The sequence below is a fragment of the Haemaphysalis longicornis genome, unplaced genomic scaffold, assembly GCF_048455015.1.
Source record: "Haemaphysalis longicornis isolate Haplotype H1 unplaced genomic scaffold, Haemaphysalis longicornis Haplotype H1 scaffold_2, whole genome shotgun sequence".
Lineage (NCBI taxonomy): Eukaryota > Metazoa > Arthropoda > Arachnida > Ixodida > Ixodidae > Haemaphysalis > Haemaphysalis longicornis.
In genome coordinates, this window is record NW_027526295.1 from 41,893,968 (window position 1) to 41,916,241 (window position 22,274).

General features: G+C 46.0%; 1 protein-coding gene across 2 annotated transcripts in view; it reads right to left on the reverse strand.

Annotated features, from left to right (window-relative positions):
* Positions 1-17,823, reverse strand: part of LOC144167071 (uncharacterized) — a 57,465-nt gene extending 39,642 nt beyond the window's left edge. For both annotated transcript variants that reach the window (XM_077696463.1, XM_077696462.1), the window contains exons 1-2: positions 17,391-17,823; positions 13,036-13,127 (exon numbers count right to left, since the gene is read on the reverse strand). In XM_077696463.1, the coding sequence (XP_077552589.1) occupies positions 13,036-13,127; positions 17,391-17,517 (219 nt within the window). In that variant the 5' untranslated portion in view covers positions 17,518-17,823. The remainder of the gene's footprint in view (positions 1-13,035; positions 13,128-17,390) is intronic.
* Between the last annotated feature and the right edge of the window lie 4,451 nt (positions 17,824-22,274).

Genomic DNA, 22,274 nt, shown 5'->3' on the forward strand with positions numbered 1-22,274 from the left:
ATAAAAGCATTCTAATTGCATCAGGACTGCTGAATTTGTACTGTCTAACTTGTGAATTTAGATGGAAACCCGTCGTGAGATGCGCTCAGATCGCAAATAGAGTAATGTGACTCGTGTGGGAAATCGGGTATGCCAAACTTGCCAGTAATGAATACTGACTGAAAGTGTTCATTGAAGGAAGTGGCGTTAGTTAATGGGCTTCTAGAACAGACATTGGTAATTAGAGCAGTGTTAGTAGAGTCACAGAAGGGCAAAATTGAACTCCAACGTTTTTTGGCGCTATTTTTTATTATACCTTGTAATATCACCCCGAAGATTCAGTTTTTAGACGAAGTCCTCCTAAGGCCGAGGTGTTTTTAGCACGGTTAATGTTGGGGATTTTCGGTGGGTCATTGTTTTGCTTTCAAACGCTAACCAACTGCAGTTTTATTTATTATCGCCCAAGGTTACTTTGAAGGTACAGTACATACCACCAAACCAATTGGGATATGACTGGTAGCCCAGTGAAATGAGTTGTTAGTTGGGGATGTTTAAAATAAATCCATCACAGGCGACGGTGCACATGTCTGCGGTTCGTGCACACAGCTGTGAAGCGGAAGTGACATTGCGGCCGGCCCGGCGTTCTTTTCTACGGCCAGGCAGAACTGCTCGAGCTCCGCCTGGCGGGCTTCTCCTACGGCAGCAGCGAGTGAGAAGGTTTCGCGCAGGTTTTCCCTGTCCGTCTGCCCCGTGCCGGCGCTCGCTCGTGGGATGGGCCGTCTGGAGCATAATTTCAATCTCGCCACAACTTCCGCACCCTCCTCAATTTCGATTTCAAAGTCTGGCATTTCCGTTCGTTGTCGGTGCCGCCCAGACGAGTAATTCGACAGGCATATTTTGTATCTTGCTGTCGTCTTAGGCAGCCTATACAGAAATAACGTCTTCGGAAGGTTGACATTTTGAGTGCAGTTGACTTTAACCTGGAAACACGATGCGACTGGTGGACTAAACCACGCGAGGTCAGAGGGATGCAAGGATTGTTTTTTTCTTTTCAGGAGGAAAAAACACAGGAGGAGGAAACCTTTGCGATGCTATTCGCAAAAGAACCCGCCGAATAATTCACTATATACTCTCGGCTGTTCAAACTTATCAAAAAGAAATCGCGTAAAAATCAGTAGTAGTGGAGTTGTCCGGGAATAAATGCACCGTTGTGAAAAAGTACATTCCAAGAATTACGTCGCGGGAGAAGTTAAGCAAAATGACGAACGCAGCAGGGTACGTGGTGCCGTCTATGCTGACGCGCGATGTACATGCTCCACTTGGCCTTACGAGATGGCCTCCTGTTCTGCGTATGTGCGCACCGTACCATCTTGTCGTAACTTTCTTCAGCTTGAAGGCGAATGACCCGCTCATTACTGAGTAGTCGGCTCCCGTCTCGAGGAGGGCGCCTACATCAAAGCCATCGATGGACAACTGGACGTCGGAGAAAGCTTTCCTCGAGTTTCGGGTGCGTCGGGGCATTGTATTTCGGCTTGTGCGTGTTGGCGGTGCGGATTATGAGTCGTCGTTGTCATCGTCTTCTCCGCGGCAGGCTGCGTCATGTCGGGTACGCTTCATGCCGTGTCGTTACCGTCGTGTTCAGGAGTCACGACCGTGTTAGATCGGTTCGTCGGACTGAGAGCATGTCGTGAATCATAGTCTTCGGCGAGTCATTGCGTAGTTGAAGTGTTCATTTTTCCGCCGTCGTGAAACTTTCCCGCCAGTAGTTGTTGCCTTATTTTCTACAACGTGGGCTGGGGGACCTTCCACGTGCTAAATTTGCACGTAGAATGTCCCCCGCGGCGCATCCGTGATTGGTATTGGTGTGTCGACGTCAAACAATTTAAACGGTCTGGGCCAAGGCTGGTTTATATACGCAGTCGTCGATCTGGCGTGGTCGTTGCCCAGGTAGAGGGCCAGGTGCGTCGATGGAGAAACCACGAAGTCCGAATATCTTGCATGGGCAGCAACGATAGATGTGATCGGCCTCTACGCAGTGGTAGCGCAGAGGACGATTATCCGGTGTTCTGCATAGGTCCGTATTTCACGGCGTGTGGTTGCGGACTACAGGGGATTGGGCGGACGACAGTGGGCGGCGGTACTGCGTGGCCTCTTGACGATGTGTTGAGCAGTGCGGGGTCGACGAGCAGCTGCTGAGTAGGTCATAGCTTGTGGTTCGCTGGGTGCTTCGGATGCCGTAGAAGTCCTCAGTGCCTGTTGAACCTCTTCTCGGGTGACGTCAGTCAGGGAAGCCACTACAGATTGCGGCGTCGTTGGAAAAAGTTCCCGACGCTCCTCACTGACGACTGCCCGGATGGTTTCGCGTAGTGTACCGGATCTAATAGCCCCGGCACCAGTCATCTCGCAAGCAAGCACATTGATGCGGCGGTCATACTGCATCGTACGAATTTCCAGCGTCTTCTCCAACGCGGCCGCCTCACACGCGAATTCAGCCACAGTAATCGAGGGGTGGCGGACATGGCATGCCAACAGTTCCTGCTTAACCCCTCGCATCAGAAAGCTTAGTTTCTTTTATTCGCGTATTTCTGGGTCCGCACGGCAATAAAGTCGCTTCAATTCCTTAACAAACAGCGTCACTCTTTTATTGGGATGCTGCGTGCTTGTCTGTAACAGTTGCTGGGCCCGTTTCTTGCGTACCAGAGTCGCGAACGTTTTCGAAAGCGTGGTCTTGAATAACTCCCAGGTCGTCATTATACGTTCGTAGTTCTCGAACCAAATCCTTGCGGAGTCTTCAAGGTAGAAAAACACTTGCCCGAGAGTTTCGACGTCATCCCATCGGTTAAACGTTCGGACCCTCTCGAGATGGTCAAGCCATTCCTCAGGATCTTCCATAAGGGACCCATGACAAGATGGTGAAAAGAACTACAGGTGTGCTCGCTGCGTTGGTGATCGTGGATGCGTTGCTCATGGCACCAATCGGGACGTCTTCCGCCTTCAATTTATCTGGCAATAGCCCAAATCCCGGCTTTAGGCCTTGTTGACGGCGGCTGGCACGAGTTAGGCTTGGTTGACGAGTTGAAGATGGTTTAGGGTGCATGTACCCCACGCCTCTACCAGATGTCACGAAGCCACAGACAACGCAGTTGTCTTGAAAGAAAACACGTTCATTGGAGCGAACTTGTGCGCCCCTAACAACTCAAAGAATGTCAGGCGGAAAACGTCAACGTCAACGGCTGCAAACGTCGGCACAGTCAACACAGTCAAACTCGCCGGCAAACGTCACTGCGTTGACGTTTGCAGGCGAGCGTCGGCGAGTGGAATGCCGTGGCTTCGGCTCTGCAGGAATTTATCTTTGGGCGCGAGTGTTACTCGAACCGTTTATTTCATCCAGAACACTGCAGACCAAAGAAGATTATTTAGACTGTTGACGTTAGTTCGAAACACTTTCCCTAACAAAAGAGATAAGATAGGCGGCATAAAAATAAAAAATAGAACACGGACTTCACTTGGCACACGGAGAACACAGATAACAGCCCCGCGCAGCTGGTCAGCAAAAACAAAACATATCCAAACGCAATGCATGGTTCGCGGCACTGTCGGCAAGGACAAAACCTAAATAAACCCAATGCATGGTTTGCGGCAATATAAGCTGTGCTAGGCCGTGATAAAAAAAGCTTTTAAATCCAGAAGCTAGCTTCCTCATAATAATACCGGGCTGTAGGGCATCACTGCAACACTTATTGTAGGTGACCTAGCTTCTTTTGTTTAACAAAGCCCCACTTCAACCTGCAGAAAAGCTAGTTTTGCACCAATACATTGCTAGAAGATGACAGAAAATTCAGAAATAGTAAGCAAACAAGGAGCTACGTTTAGTAACACCATTGGACAAAACGCACGAAAATACAAAAAAAAATCATAGGGAACAGCAAAATTACAAGGCCGAGACTCGCTTTTTGGTTTTAAATGAGGTTCTTATTTAGCAGAGATTCCTGTTTATTTACGCCCAAAGAGATGAAGGGGCTGCGAAAGGCGACGTCCGCTGCAGGCAATGCACGTAGTGGTCACCCAACATCAGGCCGGTCGGCAATTGAAAACGTTCCATAACTCGCCCTGACGGCTCGTAGTAGCGCTCTTCACGGTTGCACAAGGACGATGCGCGTCGTAGGAAAAGAGCGCATTTTGTCCTTGCTTCGCTGCATCGTCTGCATGCAAACGAAATGTCTCATTTTTTCAGCGCCGCAGGATTTATTTTCGCTGTCCATGACCACTGGAAATGTTGACTGCTTCTTGAGCTGCGGCAGCTCGCTAGTAGCAGACGATACGCTGCCGCTTGATGACGCGATGCGCGCGGCGAGATCTGTACTCTCCGTGCCCCCACAACGCGCTTGCGTGCTGTTTTCGTGAGGCCTCATATGAATGCTACGCGCTCCAGTTTTGCGGCTAAGTTTTACCACCAGAGTACATGGAGCTACAAACGAGCATTGCATGAACCCCAAAGAAATACGTTACGTACGTCTATTCTTTCGGCAGCCGACCGCCCTCTTGGTCAGCGCCGCTTTGCTTCCAGTTTCTGTTTGCTGCAAACTATAAGATAGCCCAGAGTTTGACGGAACACCGTCTGGTCAGGTAAAAGCCTGATTGGGAGGGTGAAACGTGGGTCACTGACCAAGTCAAAAAAGCGGTTTGACGTTTCGGTACCCCTATGGGTCCTTTGTTCACAATGAGCATGTGCGTGGAAAACGAAGCTACATACTGGCGCGTCTCAACGAGGTCGCATAGATACCGTGCAGATTGCCGTCTGTTCTGTTGATGGCGTCAGTCGTCGTCTCAATGGTGAGCAATTCGAGCAGCAATCGAGAAGGCAGATTGCACTCGGTTGTCAGAACTTTCACCTCGTCCCAGTCGACCACGTGTCTCGTTTTCTCACAGTGCTCAGCCAGTGCGCTTGTTTTTGCATGGCCCTTATTTACGTCGTTCCGGTGCTGCGTTAATCTTCTTTGAAAATTGCCAGTTTCGCCAATGTACACTGATTTGCATTCGGCGCACGGAATTTTGTAAACACCTCCTGGAAACTTGGAGCGTGAGAGGTGGTCTTTTACGTTGACGACGTCAGAACGCAGTTTGCTAGTGGGCACGTGGGCGATGTTCACTCCGCGTTTCTTGAAAATGCGTGCGAGAGATTCACTGATGCGTGGGACGTAGGGAATCGCAGCACGTTTTGACGCGGTCCTTGTCGACACTTCAGCCTGCTCATCTCGATCCGGGTTCGTGTTCGTCGCCCTCTTTGCCTCTTTCCGGATAAAATGCTTTGGGTAGCCCTTCCGTTGCAGGTCTCTTTCGATCGTCATTTCTTCTCTCAGCCTTTCCGGGTCAGAGCACGTCCGTTTTCCTCTTTTGACAAGTGACGTCACCACTGGACGTTTATGGGACATGGGGTGCACCGAGTGAAAGCTCAGGTACCTTCCGGAGTGCGTAGATTTTCTTTATAGACGCTGAACGACCGTCTACTCGGAGAGCGCTTTACAAGCGTGTCTAGAAAAGAAATACAGCCATTGGATTCCTCTTCTACAGTAAAGTTGATCGAAACCTCTGTATTATTCAGATGCTATAGGAAGCGCCGAACATGCTGCTTGTCCATGGCGCAGAAGCAATCGTCGACGTACCGGTTGAAGTTTGTTGCATGGCCTGAATTTCAACTAAGGCAAGTCACCGGATGCCTGGAAGATCATATGCGTTGTCGAAAGTGCAGTTGAACTACTGGAGAAAGACGTACAAGATGAAGTGCGCACACGCGCCATCAGTGTTCTCTCCAGATTGCGCGGATCAAGAGATGCACGGGCCGTTACTAGAGCGGAACAAATGACCATTCAGGCTTTGCGGACGAACGCAGATATTGCTGTGCTCCCTGCCGACAAAAGAAACGTTACAGTTGTCTTTGACCGCTCTGCGTACGAGAACAAGTTGCCGGCACTACTCGAAGACCGTACGACGTATTCTAAAGTTGCAAAAGATCCCACCTCGAGAATTCAAAAGGAATCGCAGAAATTGCTCTACGAGATATTCAGTGGCTTACCTCCGTCAAGGAAAAGACTACACTATCACCTTCTCTGCACGAACGGGTCGGCGCCTGCAATTTACAGACTTCCCAAGATTCACATGGATGGAACCCCGTTACGTCCAATTGTAGATTTTGCACGTTCATTGCTCCTCCGGTTGTCCGGCTACCTGCACAAGCTCCTTGCACCGCTGGTGGGGAATACAGGTACGAGCATACGAAACTCGGAAGACTTTATTGGGAAGTTGTAGGGCATAGTTCTGGTAGATCATGACATCCCGGTTTTTTTTTCGATTTGTGTTCACTGTTCACAAGCATTCCTGTCGAACTGGCAGTCGAAACCTGCTGAAAACGTTTGGAATTGGACGACAGGCTTTCGGATCGCACTCCGTTTGTTGCCGCCCAGGTTTGCAAGCTCCTCCATTTTTGCCTAAGCAATACCTATTTTACGTATAACGGCGACATCTTCAAGCAGACGTTTGGGATGGCCATGGAGGCATCGACCTCGGTCACAACCGCAAATTTGACGATGAAAGCGATTGAGGAAACAGCCTTGGAATCATTCCAACCACAGCCGAAGCTTTTCGTGCGGTACGTCGACGATTGCTTCTGCGTCATGGACAAGCAGCATGTTCGGCGCCTCCTACAGCATCTGAATGATACAGAGGCTTCGATCAACTTTACCGTGCAAGAGGAATCCAATGGCTGTATTCCTTTTCTGTACGCGCGTAAAAACGCTCCCCGAGTGGGCTGTCGTTCAGCGTTTACAGGAAACCTACGCACTCCGAAAGGTACCTGAGCATTCAGTCGGTGCACCACATGTCCTTTAAACGTTCAGTGGTGACGTCACTTGTCAACAGACCAAACGGACGTGCTCTGACACGGAAAGAACGAGAGAAGAAATTAAGACAATCAAAAGAGACCTGCAGCAGAATGGCTACCCAAAGCATTTTATCCGAAAAGAGGCAAAGAGGGCAACGCACAGAAATCCGTATAGAGATGAGGAGGCAGAAGCGTCCACAAGGACCGCGCGAAAACGTGCTGCAATTCCCTACTTCCCACACATCAGTGAATCTCTCGCACGTATTTTCAAGTTACGCAGTGTGCACATCGCGCACGTGTCCACTAGCAAACTGCGTTCTGACTTCGTCGACGTAAAAGACCCCCCCTCACGCTCCAAGTTTTCAGGTGTTGTTTACAAGATTCCGTGCGCCAAATGCAAATCAGTGTACATTGGTGACACGGGCAATCTTCCAAGAAGAAAAACGCAGCACCGCAACGACGTAAACAAGGGCCATCCAAAGACAAGTGCACTGGCGGAGCACTGTGAGAAAACGGGACACGACTGGGACGAGGCGAAAGTTTTTACGACCGAGCGCAATCTGTCTTCTCGATTGCTGCTCGAATCCCTTATCATTCAGACGACGGCCGACACTATCAACAGAACAGACGGCAATCTGCACCGTATCTTTTCGACCTCGTTGGGACGCCTCATGCCCAATTTATAGCTTCGTTTTCCACGCACATGCTCATTGAGAGCATGGTACCCGTAGGGGTACCGAAACGTCAAACGACTTTTCTGACTTGGTCAGTGACCCATGTTTCATCGTCGCAACCAACCTATTGTACCAGAACTATCTACCATTGTTGCTCCCTCTGTATTATTATACCGGTTGGAGATGGCACATGTTATGCAGTGTTGCACAGTTGTGCGGAAGCACCGGTTCAACACAGATGTCGGGCATATTACGGGCTTGTTCTTCGGTGAGCCCGAAAATCGATACAATAAAAATATTTCGCAGAAATTGAGATAATTATCTACTAATGAGTAGCATTCTTATGTCACTTGTCTTTGGTGTGACTTTTTACAGCCAACGTTTGTGGTTTTTTTAAATCATGACCAACCAGATATCTACATTTACGCGATTATAACGATTAGAAGTGGAACAGTCGCGAAATCTGCGGTATTGTGGAATGACCATGCGTTCTGCGTTTACACATTTTCAGAAATTTTCTAATATCTTTCTTATTGTTTTAGTTTTTCGAAATTTAGTTCAACCAATTGTATCTATTTCCGTTATTTTAACTATTACATTTATAACTTGACCGAAATCTTCATAATTGTGGAATTGAAAAGCGGTACATGGTTCGCCTGTGTTCGCGAATATTTTATATTTTCCTATTTTTTCGTTTTTCATAATTTCGTTCGACCAATGGTCTGCATTTAGGCTAATATGATAATTTCAGGTGAACTTTCCGTTTATCTGCATTATTGTGGGAATGCCATGCGGTATACGTTTTGACATATTCCGTAATTTGTTAATATTTTAAAACCAGTTTTGTTTTTCCAAATTTTTTAACCAATTATCCTAATTTACGTTAATATATTGATTACATTTAGAACTTCCCCGAAATCTGCAATATTGTCGAAATGCAGTGCGTTACATGGTTCGCCAGTTTTCCTATAAATTTTTTTTTCAAAGTTTTGTTCAACTCTCCATTTACGCTATTATAACGATTACAGGTGGAACTTTCCCGATGCCTGCATTATTGTGGAAATGGCGTGGCACATACGTTTTGACATTTCCGGTATCTTTTTATTGGTCGGTATTTTTAAGTTTCTTGTACTTTCGTTCGACCAATCATCTCCATTTACGCCTTTATAACGATTACTTTTGGAACTTTCCCGAAATATGCATTTTTGTTTAAATGCAGGGCGTTTTCCTATTCTATACTTTTCCTAATTTTTACTTTTCAATTTTTTTTTTCGACAAATTATCTCCCTTTACAGCATTTTAACGATTGTAGCTGGGACTTCCGCGATATCTGCATAATTGTAAAAATGCCATGCGTTGTACATTTGACATTATCTGTTATTTTTGTATTTTCCTTATTTTTTAGTTTTTCGAGATCTAGTTTGGCCACTTATCTACATTTACGTTATTAAAACTCATTACAGGTGTGACTTACGCGAAATCTGCGTTATTGTTGAAATGCCGGGAGTTACACGGTTCGCCCTTGCCATAATTTTCATTATTTTTGATGTTATGTTTTTTCAAAATTTCGTGCGACCACTTACCTCTACTTACGCAAATCTAGTGATTACACGTGGAATTTCCGCGATACATGCATTTTTGTGGAAATGCAGGCGTTACACGGTCCTGGCTGTGGGACCGGTACTCGGCAAAGAATGCTACGCATTAAAGGTCAAAAGTAGTGCTCTTTTCAAATGTGTAGGACCTGCGGAGGTCTGCGCGTTGTGGTAAAATAACTTTTGTAGGGATACTATCTACGAATAAACGGAAACGTTTTCGCAAAAATGCCACTTCGCTTGCTCACGCATTGGTAACTAAGAGAGAAAAATTATGGAAGCTTTTGCCTTTGTGTAGTTTGACTAGGTTCACACGTTGAAATAGAGTAAAACTTTGAGAAGCAACCTGGTGCAAGGCCTGCATCCTCTATCATAAATTGGCAGCCGCGGTGCCGGTTGGATAACTTGGCGGCCCATCATCTGCTTACTTTGCCGCAAATCTCATTGGCAGACGAGTTTTCAGCCGCCCCTTCTCTGTATATGCCCGTCTTCTCTGCCATGGCCGAGTGTCCTGCTGACCTCCTCCCATTCCCCTCATCCCTCTATACGCACGCAGGACATTAGCTAAATTCAATTCAAAGTTCCTGCGTTTCACTGTTCACGCAACGCCGCCGATTGTAACGGCGTCACGTTATCTAGGAACGTGCCGGGCTCTGTATTTTTGGTTGAAATATTGCTTTCCGCATGGGTTTTAATTTAATACCACACCGATCAAGCAGCCATGTATATTACCTACAAGAATGCTTCAAATACCACGATGTATTTATGACTTTCCTCTAATATTTTCTTTTCCTGGACCATGCTTAGCGATATGAAGTCTGTTTCCAGATTCAGCGAATAGAAAATTTTTTGCCTGTATAATCCTCTTGTTAAAGTATCCTTTTACCTTTTTCTCGCAAAGGCGGAATCCAGGTACATACATACAACGTACCAACATGCGTAAATACATACGTGCATACGTTCATTCAAGATGAGACAACGTGGAACAAGGTAGCAACCACGATCGTTGCCACCATTTTAGCCAAGAGCTTGCCTTCCTCAAAGGGTTTTGCAAAGAACACATTATGTAGGGGTAGTTGAGAGAGAGGGAATGGGAGTATAGGGAAATGAATGGTTTGGGAGTGTGGCAGAGTGTGAGGCGACAGATATTGAGGAGGAAGCAAGGGTGTTTATTAGTAGCTGACAAGGAGGTAAGAAGAAAGGAAGGTTCGTTTGATTCATTGAAGGAGAGGGTGAGGAAGTGATTATTACCAGGCCATGCAGCCTAGAGCGCGGCTCTTGGGAACGCAAGAAGCCAAACAGGAGACAGAAGAGGTCGTTATCACAAGGTGTCTGTAAGCTCGTGGTCAAAAAAGGAGCCACTGACAAACTAAAAAACAGAAATCACCCATACAACTGAAATTGTCCATGTTACAAAAAGGGAAATTTCTAGAGAGAGCGTTTCCTAAAACTAAAAAACGAAAAAATTGTTAGAACCATGCGGGAAGCACAAGCCAAAGTGCACCAAAAAAACGGGAGGGAGGGAATGGAATCTCAAAGCAATGGCTGAAGGGGTGGCTTTGCGTACAAACCTGGAAACTAAAGTAAGAAGACTAGAAATTAGCTGATCACATTCGGAGCTAGAGAAAGGGGAACATATTGTTCGGGAAAGGTACTTGCAAGTCAATGCCTGATGCGGTATTTCCGTTGACCATGGCAAATATTCGAAGTTGCCTCTGGAAGCATCAATTTAACCTGGTCCCAGGGAGTTGACTGCGTAAATTAAATAATATTATTTGTATTTCCTGTCGCTAGCAGATGCCGCCTCATGCGGCCAAGTTTCCTATGCGGCGAAACGACAACACGGACGACTAGAAAACTGGGAGGTTTGCGCGGTCCGTTGAATGTGGAGCCAGTAGACAGAAAAAAGCCGCCCGCATCTTCCCACGGGGGGAATTCGAGTAAATGCGTCGCATCTACTCGAGTCAAGCAAAGCGTCACGTCAAGCGAAAGCCAAGCAAAGACGCCCTTGACTGAATTCCGAACGCGCGCTCCGCCGCTTATATACGTTGAGGGGACTGCGTAAGCCGGTCCCAGTCGACGACGTTGGCGTACTTGTAGAGCGGCGTGGACTCTAGGTGTTTGAGCCAAGCGCGAATGTTGCTTCGCCGGAGAACGGCACACCGGTTATATCCGCAGCGCGCCCGAAGGAGAGGAAACCGTGGAACAGAGAGTACTGCACATGCCCCGGCACCAGCGCGTCTGCCGCGGCTATGACGCAACGTGCCGCGGCTACGACGCAACACAATCCAACACAATCCTCGTTATTCCAATCCAATCCCGTCCAAGCCAAGCCAAGCCAATCCAATCCAAGCCAATCCAATCGAATCCAATCCAATGCCCCTCGCGAGAGAGTGTTCGCTATCGCCTCGACTCGACGCGCATGCGCAGTGAGCGTGCGGACTACGACTACGGGCGTCAACGCGGGTGACATCGTGAGTTACTAAAATGCTCTGCATTTAAAACTGCAGCAACACGCCAATCGCTTTAGAGACAACATAGAAGGCATGGTATACGACATCGAGCTTCCGTGAGGCAAAGCTATGTAGAAAAAACGGGCTGCTTCATTAACGATGGGCTGAGGGAGCACGCCAGCACTTTACAGACAGGCACGGGCAGCAGTTTAGCTGCACAGTCTGCAAAGTGCCAGCTACGTCATCTCTGCAGGCCAGTGATACGAGAGAGATACCTGAGGCATCCGTCATCCATACAATGAGGGATAGGGGCGTGAACGCACCCTCTATCGAGTTGCCAGAAAGGGGGATAAGATACTTTGAATCATGATCGAAGCATTACACGTGGCGAATATCATTTCCACAATCAACTTTGTCTGTTTTTGTATGATTTTCTTCTTTCGTTGTTTCGATTCTTGTACATATTCCTTGTTCACCTAAATAAAACTAAGTTGGCTTTTCAGCGTAGTGTTCGTCATTCTTCCTGTTGTATCGTGTTAGCGCTGTTTTGTCGTACCTACCTGCACCAACTAGCCCTAATCAGTTCATTTGTTAAGATGAGTCAAATTAAATATAATCGAGAGTTAAAATTGCCAGCTTCACTGCGCGAAAACAGACCAGGGACAACAAGAACAGGGACTACACAGCAGCTCTTGTTTGTGATCCCTCTTTTAATCGTCCCTCGTCAATTTTTGCGCTTTCAGGCTCATAGATTACAAACTAGCCGGAACCCTCGCGCTTTAATTTTACGTGCACTTCTGGCACATGTTGTTGGGGCTTCTCTGATAAAGCTTTTAAACTAGCTTCGATCGCTTCGACGAGAGGGATGTTTGTGTACCAGGCGGTAATGTCAAGAGTACCTAGGACTATGTCACTGAAAAATGCTCACCCTTATTTAGCTCTTCTATCATGCAGAGAAACGGGGTATCCGGAAGGAATGAAGGAAGAAGAGCCTTAATGTCGGATAGATAATGATTCAGAAACACAGACAAAACTTCGGTTGGGGTGTTGTACGTCGAACCTAAGGGTCTTCCCTGAATGTCGGCCGTAAACAATCATTCTACGGAGACTTTGTGCACTTTTCGGAAAAGGTAAAAACGTCCAGCCAGCTTATTTAGTTTCGTGCAGTTATGTCAGTGATCGTTACAATTCTCTACACAGCAGAGGGGTGAGGGTATGAGGGATTGTTTGACTATACTCTAGGCTCGAATCGTTATCTAAGGGCTGGTAGAAGCAAAGGCGGCAAGCTGCTTATAACCTTCATCTTAATATTTTCCAGTTTTTAAGACAACCACACTACCCTCTTTGTCAGCTGGTTTTACGACTGTCGGTTCTCCCTTACAAAAGCGGATCGATTATTCATAAATTCCAGTGCTAGAAGTTTCAGTTCGGAACACATAGTACATGTCTCCACGTACCCATGACATCAAGGTCACCTGCATCCAAACGTCCGAGGCCAGGTTCAGGGTGGTCTCGGTTCCAAAGATCAGGTCGAAGGCCAGCCCACTCACTGCGCAAAAGGAACCACTGTACTTAGCGGCAGATTATCGTTAGTGCAAAGCCGAAGAATGTGACGTTTTCATTTCAACCTGCATTCCTGTTCGCCCGCCCGCCCGCCCGCCCGCCCGCCTGCCTGCCTGCCTGCCGGAATGGTCTATATGAAATAAGTAAACATAACTGACAATATTTGTTTATTTGTTGGCGATCCAATTTGAGTAGCCGGATCAATGCCGCTTCCGGGGAGTGCGTTCGTGTTCGCGCCATGGTGCAGGCAAAATGTACTCGTTTTTCATTGCCAAGGTTGGTGGTTCGATCCTCGAAGAGCCGTTACTTTTAGGAGTGAAGCACCTTCGGAACTCGCTCTGTCCTGGGCTTGGTGTCCGTGTACACAGTGTTGCGCATGCGGGAGGAGCAGTGGATTGGATTGAATTGGAATAATTTGTATTGTATCTGACTGCATTGGATTGGAATTGTATATACTGTATACACGCGTTGTCACTCATTTAAATGCGCGAGTGGGCAATGCCGCGGGTGATATACAGTAAGAACGATCCCCAGTGTTTCGCCCACCCATCATATTTCACTTCTTGGAGATGCGTAAATTTTTTTCGCTTTTTTTTGCGCCGGCACTATGCTATCATTCTCCTTTAACTGTAAATGTGCCTGTTCTTCGTATTTTTAACCAAAAGTGCTTTCCCTAAATGATGTCGTAGGTCTTTTTTCACAACTTCTTCATGGACAGGATAGCCCAGCAAACTCAATTTTTTACTGGGTATGGCACCTGATGTTTCTATTTACAATGCCTTATGTGTACGTTCAAGCCAAAACTTGTTTAGACAGATTTTGTTCAGCTCGCGTCCAGATGTATGAACTGGCAAACCTCCAATCTTTCTACCGTAGTAGGAGCGAGAAAAGTGAGCGAGGGCGTCAGGGCAGAACGGGGGAAGAGAAATAGCATTTATGGCCTGTGACGGAAGGAAGCTTTCGTTTTTCGAGGAAAGTTTCAGTCGATCAGATGAATAAGCGGGTAGTTTCTTGAAAATTCGTTTATAAAAATTCAAAGTCGCCGTAGAAGACCACGGTTTTTCAGCTTGGACGGGAAATACTGCGCTGCGCTCCCGGCTGTTTTCGACAAAAAATCGCTTGTTTGTTTTTAAAAACCAAAATTTTTCGTGATGTGAACACGCCGTCACGAACTTAAGCGGAAAACAAAACAGCACCATTCGCAGTTGTGGAAGATTTTTTTTCCGGATGCATTCAAAAACATCACTTAAACTTCTAAAACTAAAGAGAGATATATAACATTTGATTGTCACCCATAATGACTCCCGCAGGAAACAAAAAGAAAGGCACTCAGCAGCGCTATTTGGAACATTACTAATGGGAAAGAGCTCATTTGAAGGATAAGCACGACTGCTTTTAGCGCCGACACGAATGATCCGACAACAAAAATGAACCATAAAATGTGAGTAGCGGATGAAAATATCCCAACAGTCTATAAATTAAGAAAAATGATACCAAACATCGTATATATGAACTAGGTGATGGACAGTAATAAGTTCAAGGTGGTATGAATGTGGAGTAGTATTAATTAGCATGATTTATGCTGGACTAAAATAAACTAGAAATATCATTTCTTAGTGATCTGTAGTAGTGAATACTAATGTGTCATTAAGGTTGATTAAGAGGAATGAAGATAGAATCGTGATTACAGATAGATGAAAATACAGTTTCTGACAAGTAAAATGCTAACACGAAAATATGAATGTGAAAACAGTGAATTGAAAAATGCATGTTCGTTGAGGTTGAATAATAGAATCCTATTAGTATGCTTTGAAAGCAACATTTCCAAAATTTGTTTTATAACTAAGCCACTCTTCATTTGGGCTTGCATAGAAAGAAATCATCCTATTTGTGTGTCGTGGTTCATATTTCCTTGTTCGGGTTTCATTTAATCATTGCTTGACACTAAGGAAGGATTAAGGTTGATATAAGTGAATTAAAATGAATAAACAGGAATATTATGAAATGCGTGTAAAATACATGAAAAAACAACTAATAGCATAAATTTAGCTGAAATAAGATGTATAATAGACGTCAAAATAGCGCTTCTGCTTGGTCGAGGCGTGTACATATGTTGAAAAACTGCCCGTCAGAATAGCAAACGATGCCAGCACGAACCTTTAAAGCACTATAGACAGTTGTGTCTCTAGAAATTTTCATTTCATATCTACGACGTGTAAGCGTTCTTCGTTTCCTCGGAGTTTTCGAATAGTGTTTTAACTTTCATTGTACCATTGTAGTCTTAAACAATGAATAGGAGTGGAAACGCCACACAAAAAAACTGACAAATCCCCCAAGTGGGTATGCGCCACAAACTGTGCAGGAGGCCGCCTGGTTCTAGCTGTGGCAGGAAACTAAACATCCCCCTCGCGAGGGGCACGATCAAATACAGAGCATTTCCGGGGGCGCACGACGTTAAGTAGTTTGCGTTACGTTAATGTTGTTGCACTTGTTGCTGTTGGTTGTTGTATTTTTATTAAATGAGGAGACGTAATTACGTGGTCACGTGACATCATTTATTAGCAGGTGGGTATGATTATTGTGGCGCAGTGGGAAGAGCACCATGTACCTCGCGCTCCGCCCACAGGTAGTGAATCCGTTGTTTCAGCAGCTTCTTGACGTAGTTTGAATGAGTCAAGGATATAAGTCGCGTTCGTAGCCCTCAATTCTGTGTCGGCTTTGTGGGGCAGTGGGTAGAGCACCATGTACCTTGCGTTCCGCCCGCAGGGTCGTGGGATCGAAACCAGGCGCCGGTAAGTAATATTTTTTTTATATAGTGTAGGGGGAGGGGTGCGGACTACGATGGACAACTAGAACGGGTGACATCGTGAGTTATAAAAATGCTCTGCATTTAAAACAAATAAGGAAGCGCCCGAGCCTAACTCGCCATACATTATGTAAGGACGTCAGCCTAGCTAGAACACGTGCCTAGTATTAACTCGCAGCTTGTTGAAGTAACTTTAGTATGGGTACAGTAGTGACGGGCTGACTACGGCGTCCTTTCTATGTATCATCTGACGAAAGCCCTCGCCGCTAATTTTCTGTGGCGGTGGGCCTGCTGCGGATAGAACCAGAGTGCCCACTATAAACTGAGCGGAAACTTTGTTTTTGTTAAAACCAGCCTTCCGAGTAGCGGGATTCCAACTGGAGCTCCAACCAGAGGTTAGTTGAGAATAAACGCCACAGAGATAGCATTGAGTACACGAAGGTGTTGTAAAGGTTAAAAAAAAGACATTTGCTCTAAATTCAGCTCTGTAGACTCCCCAGTTCGCCCCCATGAGATAACTCCACAGGACGGGGGGCTTCTCCTTAATGCCCTTTTCCAGTTACGAATGCGTGTAAATACGCCGGAAAATTCCATAATGTCCCCAACATTAAAGACTTTATTCCTGAGTGGTAATTACACTGTAGGATATTCAGAACTCTATTAGGGATTACTTGATGCATCTTTACATGCACTATTACCTCTAAACAATGAACCAGCAAAACTTTGTTTACATCTAGCACAAATTGTGATCGCGGGAATGCGGAGAATTATTGGTAGGGCAGCGAAACTGTGTCAAATATTTGACAGAAGATTTCATTAGTGCAAGTTTGGAGTTATCTCTAAATCCGAATACTGATTATTCGAACTTACACCAATTCGAATTCAGGAGGATTGTTTCTGTTTAAAATTTTAGCCACTACGTCTCAAACACGTTAATATGTGGCTATGCAGAATAGCACAGTAGCAAGTTTTGCGGTAATTCTTTACAACTCCAGGTAGACATATGATGACAGAGTTGGAATATTACCCAGCGTATGAGAGTGCCACCGCAACCTATGTGATGTTTTAAGAAGGCCAGAATAATTGGCTTTTGCTGAACAGCGTACAATGTAATCGCTAGCGGAATCTCGTATTGTTGTACCCAACATTAAATCATCAAGACTTTAAAAAACGTGTATCGCTATTGATGAATAATTATCGATTATCAATAGTTTTGTGTGTTTTTTATGTCTAAGCTGATTGGCGGACATCACCAGTCGCCTCTTGTATCTTCAGCATTACGAAATACTACTTTCCAACGCACTTGGTACCGAAAGCGGTGGAAATGCATGACCAAGAGCTCTTTACAAACAGGATTACAAACGTGAACGCTCCAAAGTGCAAGTTAGCTTGTCTTTCCCGTGATATTAGAGTGCTGAAGTGAAGAAAGCATCCAAATTTTACCTGGAAGTTCGCCTAAAGTGTACGGCGCAGTGGCGTTCTGCGCCACTGTCGTCGTGAACTCCATTGTGGCGTCCGTCGTGGACTTCGGCGTGACCTCCATCGTGGCCTCCGGAGGGATCACCGTCATGTTCTCTGGCGGGACCTCTGGAGTCTCCTCGCTCGTTTTGTTGGGCTTGTTTTTGTCCTCCACATCCCGCAGCAAATCTACGCCCGGGTTCCTTCGCCGCGCCTCGCTGCCGATGGTCCAATTTTTTTTGGCTTGTGCTGCAAAAGAATATAGCGCGGCCGTTAATACTATCTAATTCTCAATGCCCGTGAAAAGTGCTGCCAGAGCCGAGTGTATCCACAGGCAAAGCGCTCAATGTGCTCTGGGTGTGAGATAAGAAGGTAAAAGCGAGTACCCCGCCGCATTGATACTGCCATACTCGTTGTTATTGCTAACCCTAGCAGATAACAAAAAAAAACATTCTGCTGGCACTTAGGTCTGCTAACGTGGTTCCAAGGCGAAACATTTGTAAATATCCAAGGCTACATTATTTTTACATTGTATCTGCGACTTTTTCTTCATATTCATCATCGTTTAGCGAGATTAACATGACACGCCGGTACTTAGTAATAACAAATAGTAGACGATGCTCAATGCGCCAAGCTGGAAGTCAAGCTGGAAGTGCAAGTCCGTGCAATTTTTTCATTCTTGCTTGCAGTTTGGCGTAGCGAAGAATATATCGCAGCTAAATGCTGCTACAAAGCCGGTGTGTGCAGCCAATCCAGCAATTCTGCGGCGCTGGCTTTTGTCAGTCGATGACGAAACGGCGTCGTGCACAAGCGAAAGACAAGTTCGTGGTGTGCATTCTAAGATTTACCTCAAAACAAAAACTGTGATGGATGACGCTTCCGCAACTTCATTAACTAGAGTAGAAAAGTGTAATTTTACTGAAATACACTTACTAGAGTCAGCGGGATTCGTTTACAGAATACATACCAAATGATAGTAGAACGTAATTGCTTCTCGTTGAAAAGCAGCACTGTAGAAGGATTACAATGGTTGCTAAATACTAGGTAATGGTTTTTCAAAAAACATTTCCTGCGAAGCTGAATGACGAGAGACGTGAGGGTGCTTTAAAAACCTGTCCTCGGTTTCACAACTGAATGCAGCGTCGTTTTACAAACTGCCACCTATGCTTTCAAAATCACGCACTATACTCCGTCTAACGACGATGATGGTTTATCGCAAAGTTCTCTCGTGCGGGTATCCTTGGTTGCTTTCTAGGTTTAAACTTTGACTAGTTGAGCTTTGAATCTGACCTGCACGCAGTTTGGTTTTTTTATCGCAGCGTCCTTGACTTCCACCATTTCTCATTCGATTTCACACGCAGAACGCTTCGCCTTCAACTGACGTCTTCGTTAAACGGAGGGCTGGACGATTTTGCTCTTTAATTTTGCACCTCCATGCACCCCTGCATAAATCTTAACTGCTTCCAGCGTGTCGGAAATGCGTCTGTGCTAGAGGACTCCGTTTGATGTAGCCATATTTGAGGCAACTAGCTGCGCGTTTCTCGTTTCTTCACTAGGCATTTCGCGATTTTTAGGTGCTCGGCAAAGAATACTTAAGCATTAAAAACCACCGGCTGGAGTTAACACTGCCACATTTCGTTACTATCGGTGCCAGCCTTTATTCCTGCAGGTGGTAAAATGGGATAAGGAGGAGGCATGGTTTGTTGCTTGGGCTGTTGAGCGGTTGAATAACTTTGGCTCTTGGTAAAATGACCGCCACAAACGTGGGAGCTCTACTTCAGCTCTGAGGCTCCCATGCTGGCACAGTGTTGCTCACCAAAACCGAAGGCTCAAAGCTCACAGTTACAGATAGAAAGTGTAAACTGCGACGGCGTTTCCACGGCCACACGGTGACCGATCTCGTACGTAAGTGCCGTTCTCTTCAAAACACACATATCGATGTATCCCAGCGTTACGGCTGGCGTGGAAACCGCAGTCATTGAAACCAGTGAAGATAATTTGAAGTGGTAGAAATGAATACTAATATTTCGAGTTTTATTTCTACTCAGATCGCGCGGAGCCAGGCGCATAGAGAACTTAGCACGGCAAAAAGCGCTCATGTCAATGTAGCCAATTATCAAACTTAGAAGCGTCAAATAGGTTTATGTAGCCGTTAGTCCATTTAATGAGAAATGAATACTATTATCAGTAGTTTTATTCGTACTCAGAACGTGTGGAGCCAAGCGTAGATCCCTGCAATAAGCGCTGATGTCATTGTAGCCCATACCGAAATTTAGAAGCGTTCGACTTGTTTACCCAGCCGTTATAGTATCTAAGAACCCAAAACATCTGTCTAGACTTCGTTTGACCGCCCATATCCGCTTACAACACCACCAAGACACTCAAAACGCTGAAGCACACACGACAAAAACAACGGGAGGCTGCATAGTACCATTCCACTAACGAGGAGAATGCCATGTGGTGGCGCCACCCGTCCAGCTGCCCGGTCCCTATAGGAGAAGAGCAACTGCGGCCGCGTTCCCCACCGCGCCCTCACCCCCTCGTTTTTCCTTCTTCACCGTGACCCCTTTGCGAGTGACCTTCAAGAAACGTTTACCGTGCCAAACAGTGACCGGAAAGGCGGGAGGTGCAGTTTTCGTTGTCTAATTTTGCCATCCTTGACAGTTAAGCTGCACAGCGGCCCCTCTAAATGTTTGCGATTCGTACACGCGCGTCTGGACTCGAGCTTGTGATAAAACTTGTTTGCACTACTGTACTCACGAGTGCATTAACTCAAGAGTGCAAGCACTCGCAAAACCAGCATTCATGAGTATTGTGCTTATGAGTACTGTGTACTCACGAGTGCTCATACTCATGAGTACTCAAACTCATGAGTACTCATACTCATGAATACTGTGCTCATGAGAACTGATACTCATGAGTAGTGTACTCATGAGTACTGTACTTACGAGTAGTGGACTTACCCCTGTAATTATTTATCATCGTACTCACTTTTTTTTCTGGGTGTGTACTCACTCATCATCGTACTCAATCGCGAGTTTGAGTACAAATGAGTACAAATGAGTACTCACGAGTAAGTACGCCCACGTATGCCTGCAGTGCCATCACGCCACGCAGCTCTAGGCCCATTCGAGGTCTGGGACACGCTTGCTTGTCTGTGCTTCATTTGTGTCCGCCTCCGGTGTGGTCAATCGTGTTGTATAATGTTCAAATAAATGCTTTCCTTTAAATGACTCCCATTCGCCTCGCCATGCCACCTGAATGCTCCAGCCTCCACGCCCAGCCCTCACAGTACCGCATACGGTGCAATTCATGAATTGCGAGGACGACCAGAGATAGCGCAAATAAAAGTAATGTGGTTTTAGCAGCACAATTTACAACAACCAAGGCCTAAACCTAAAAAATAGCTGCAGTGATTTCATTGAATCGGCAGATTTGAAGATCCACAGAGGGTAAAATAGATCGCAAAGAAAGAATCTGGCTTGGATGTTTTTAAAAACGCATAGTAGAGATAGAAAATGGAGGTGATTTCTTGCTGAATGGATATCGGGATTTTTTACTATAGAAGTGTAGAGCATGTGTGCTTAAATTTGTTTTGAGATGGGGCGTGTTCAGACGTATTTAAGCGCAAATGTCAAGGAAAGCATTTCTAGTAAATTTATCATGAGTGGTTTTCAAATTATCAACACCCGTAAAAAACAAATAGCTCGGGTAACACCTCTTTACCACGTCTCTGGATAAACCTCTCTCAAGCGACGTTTTTAAAACCTCTTGGTGTAGCATATGCTTGTGTTGTTCTCAGCAAGACATCTTTTACACGTTTACAAATAAACTTCTCAAAACTGCTAGCAGTAAACGTTTGCAAGACGTCTTCACGTAGAGGTAGACGATTGTAGCTGTTTCAGGCTGTTTCAAGACGTCTTCAAGACAACTTGTGTTTCATGGGTGACCACAGCACTCATTCGCTTCGCTGTTCGGGCAGGGGTCGGCTCGTGTCCTTTAGAGACATCACTCATCCCTACAGGCTAGAGCAGGCCCGCTTCCCCCCAGCTCACCCTACACTCATCAAACTTCAATCCGTGGCTTGGCGACTTTTGCAAACAAACTCGTACCCCAACCCGGTAGCGTACAGCCACTCCTACCCCGGGCAATATTCTGAAAAGTGTCACTGGTGTAAGGAGAGGGCAGACCTAGCACACATGCTTTGGGCCTGTCCACAGGAGTGAACGTTAGGTCGCGAAATTGCTAGTGTAGAGCAATGGGAGACCATATTGCTTAGCTCGGACCCAGCGGAATAAATCTGGGCCATTCAGCTGGCCGAAGACGCTGCCAGAGCCCAAGGGCTCATGGCCGACGTTAGGATAACTGGCTGCCATGCAAATAATTTACTTCTCTCTCTCTCCCTCTCCCTCTCTCTCTATGTGCGCGTGTGCGTTACAGGCACAGAGAGCGAGATCATGTTAACAAGAAGTCTTTATTAGGAAAAGCGAAAGGCCAAAGGGGGAAAAGCGTGATTACATGATTTCAGCAATGAGTCGAGTGCTTTCCATTTGACCATCCCCTCAGTTTGGCTGGAAGTGCAAGCGTCCGTTACAGAACAACTTAAGTAAGGGCTTAGTTTATTCAAGCTTTCTACGCAATCGGTAACCACTCTGCGGATTGTGAGATTTTGGACATGAGCAAGCGCAAGTGAGATTGTACCAAAAAATACACGCCAATCCATCCTGTGAAGGTGGTTGGACAGGGAAGCCGTTAACCCAACCCACCTTGACTACACATGCAACGACACTCAAATTCCCACACTTTTGCTCGAGTATCAATAAACAAGTGGCACCAACCATGCAAATGCCTTCGAGCCTATCCCCCACC